This window comes from Merops nubicus, unplaced genomic scaffold (genome assembly GCF_000691845.1).
Source record: "Merops nubicus isolate BGI_N331 unplaced genomic scaffold, ASM69184v1 scaffold48877, whole genome shotgun sequence".
NCBI classification, from domain to species: Eukaryota; Metazoa; Chordata; class Aves; order Coraciiformes; family Meropidae; genus Merops; species Merops nubicus.
Window position 1 is genome coordinate 757 of NW_008623226.1, and position 310 is coordinate 1,066.

The following is a 310-nucleotide window of genomic DNA, read 5'->3' on the forward strand; positions in this document are numbered from 1 at the left end:
TTGATCCCTCTGATCTCCTCTAAGCCCAACAACTCCAGACTCCCTCCCTCACCGGGCAGCGAGCGGATGAACTCGTAGACGTCCTCCACGTTCCACTTGCTGGGCTCGCTGGGCAGGAAGCGGTGCCCGATGGCGGCCAGGTCGCGCACGTGGACGTCGGGCAGCTCCATGTCTCTCAGCTCCAGATCTCTCTCCCCCTGGCGCCGGCGGGACGTGGAGGAACTGGCCGAGATGGGCGACAGGGGCTCCTCGTAGCTGGAGTTATCCGAACAGCGGCTGGAATCTTCTTGGCTGTGGTTGAGCTGCAACG

The 310-nt window shown here is 63.5% G+C and overlaps 1 protein-coding gene across 1 annotated transcript in view; it reads right to left on the bottom strand.

The window, feature by feature from the left end:
• The window catches only part of LOC103777450 (polyhomeotic-like protein 2), a gene marked incomplete at its 5' end in the record, with an annotated part of 1,001 nt that extends 696 nt beyond the window's left edge, over positions 1 to 305 (bottom strand). Inside the window, one exon of the mRNA XM_008945003.1 lies at positions 53 to 305. Coding sequence (XP_008943251.1) covers positions 53 to 305 — 253 coding nt within the window. The remainder of the gene's footprint in view (positions 1 to 52) is intronic.
• Positions 306 to 310: the final 5 nt, after the last annotated feature.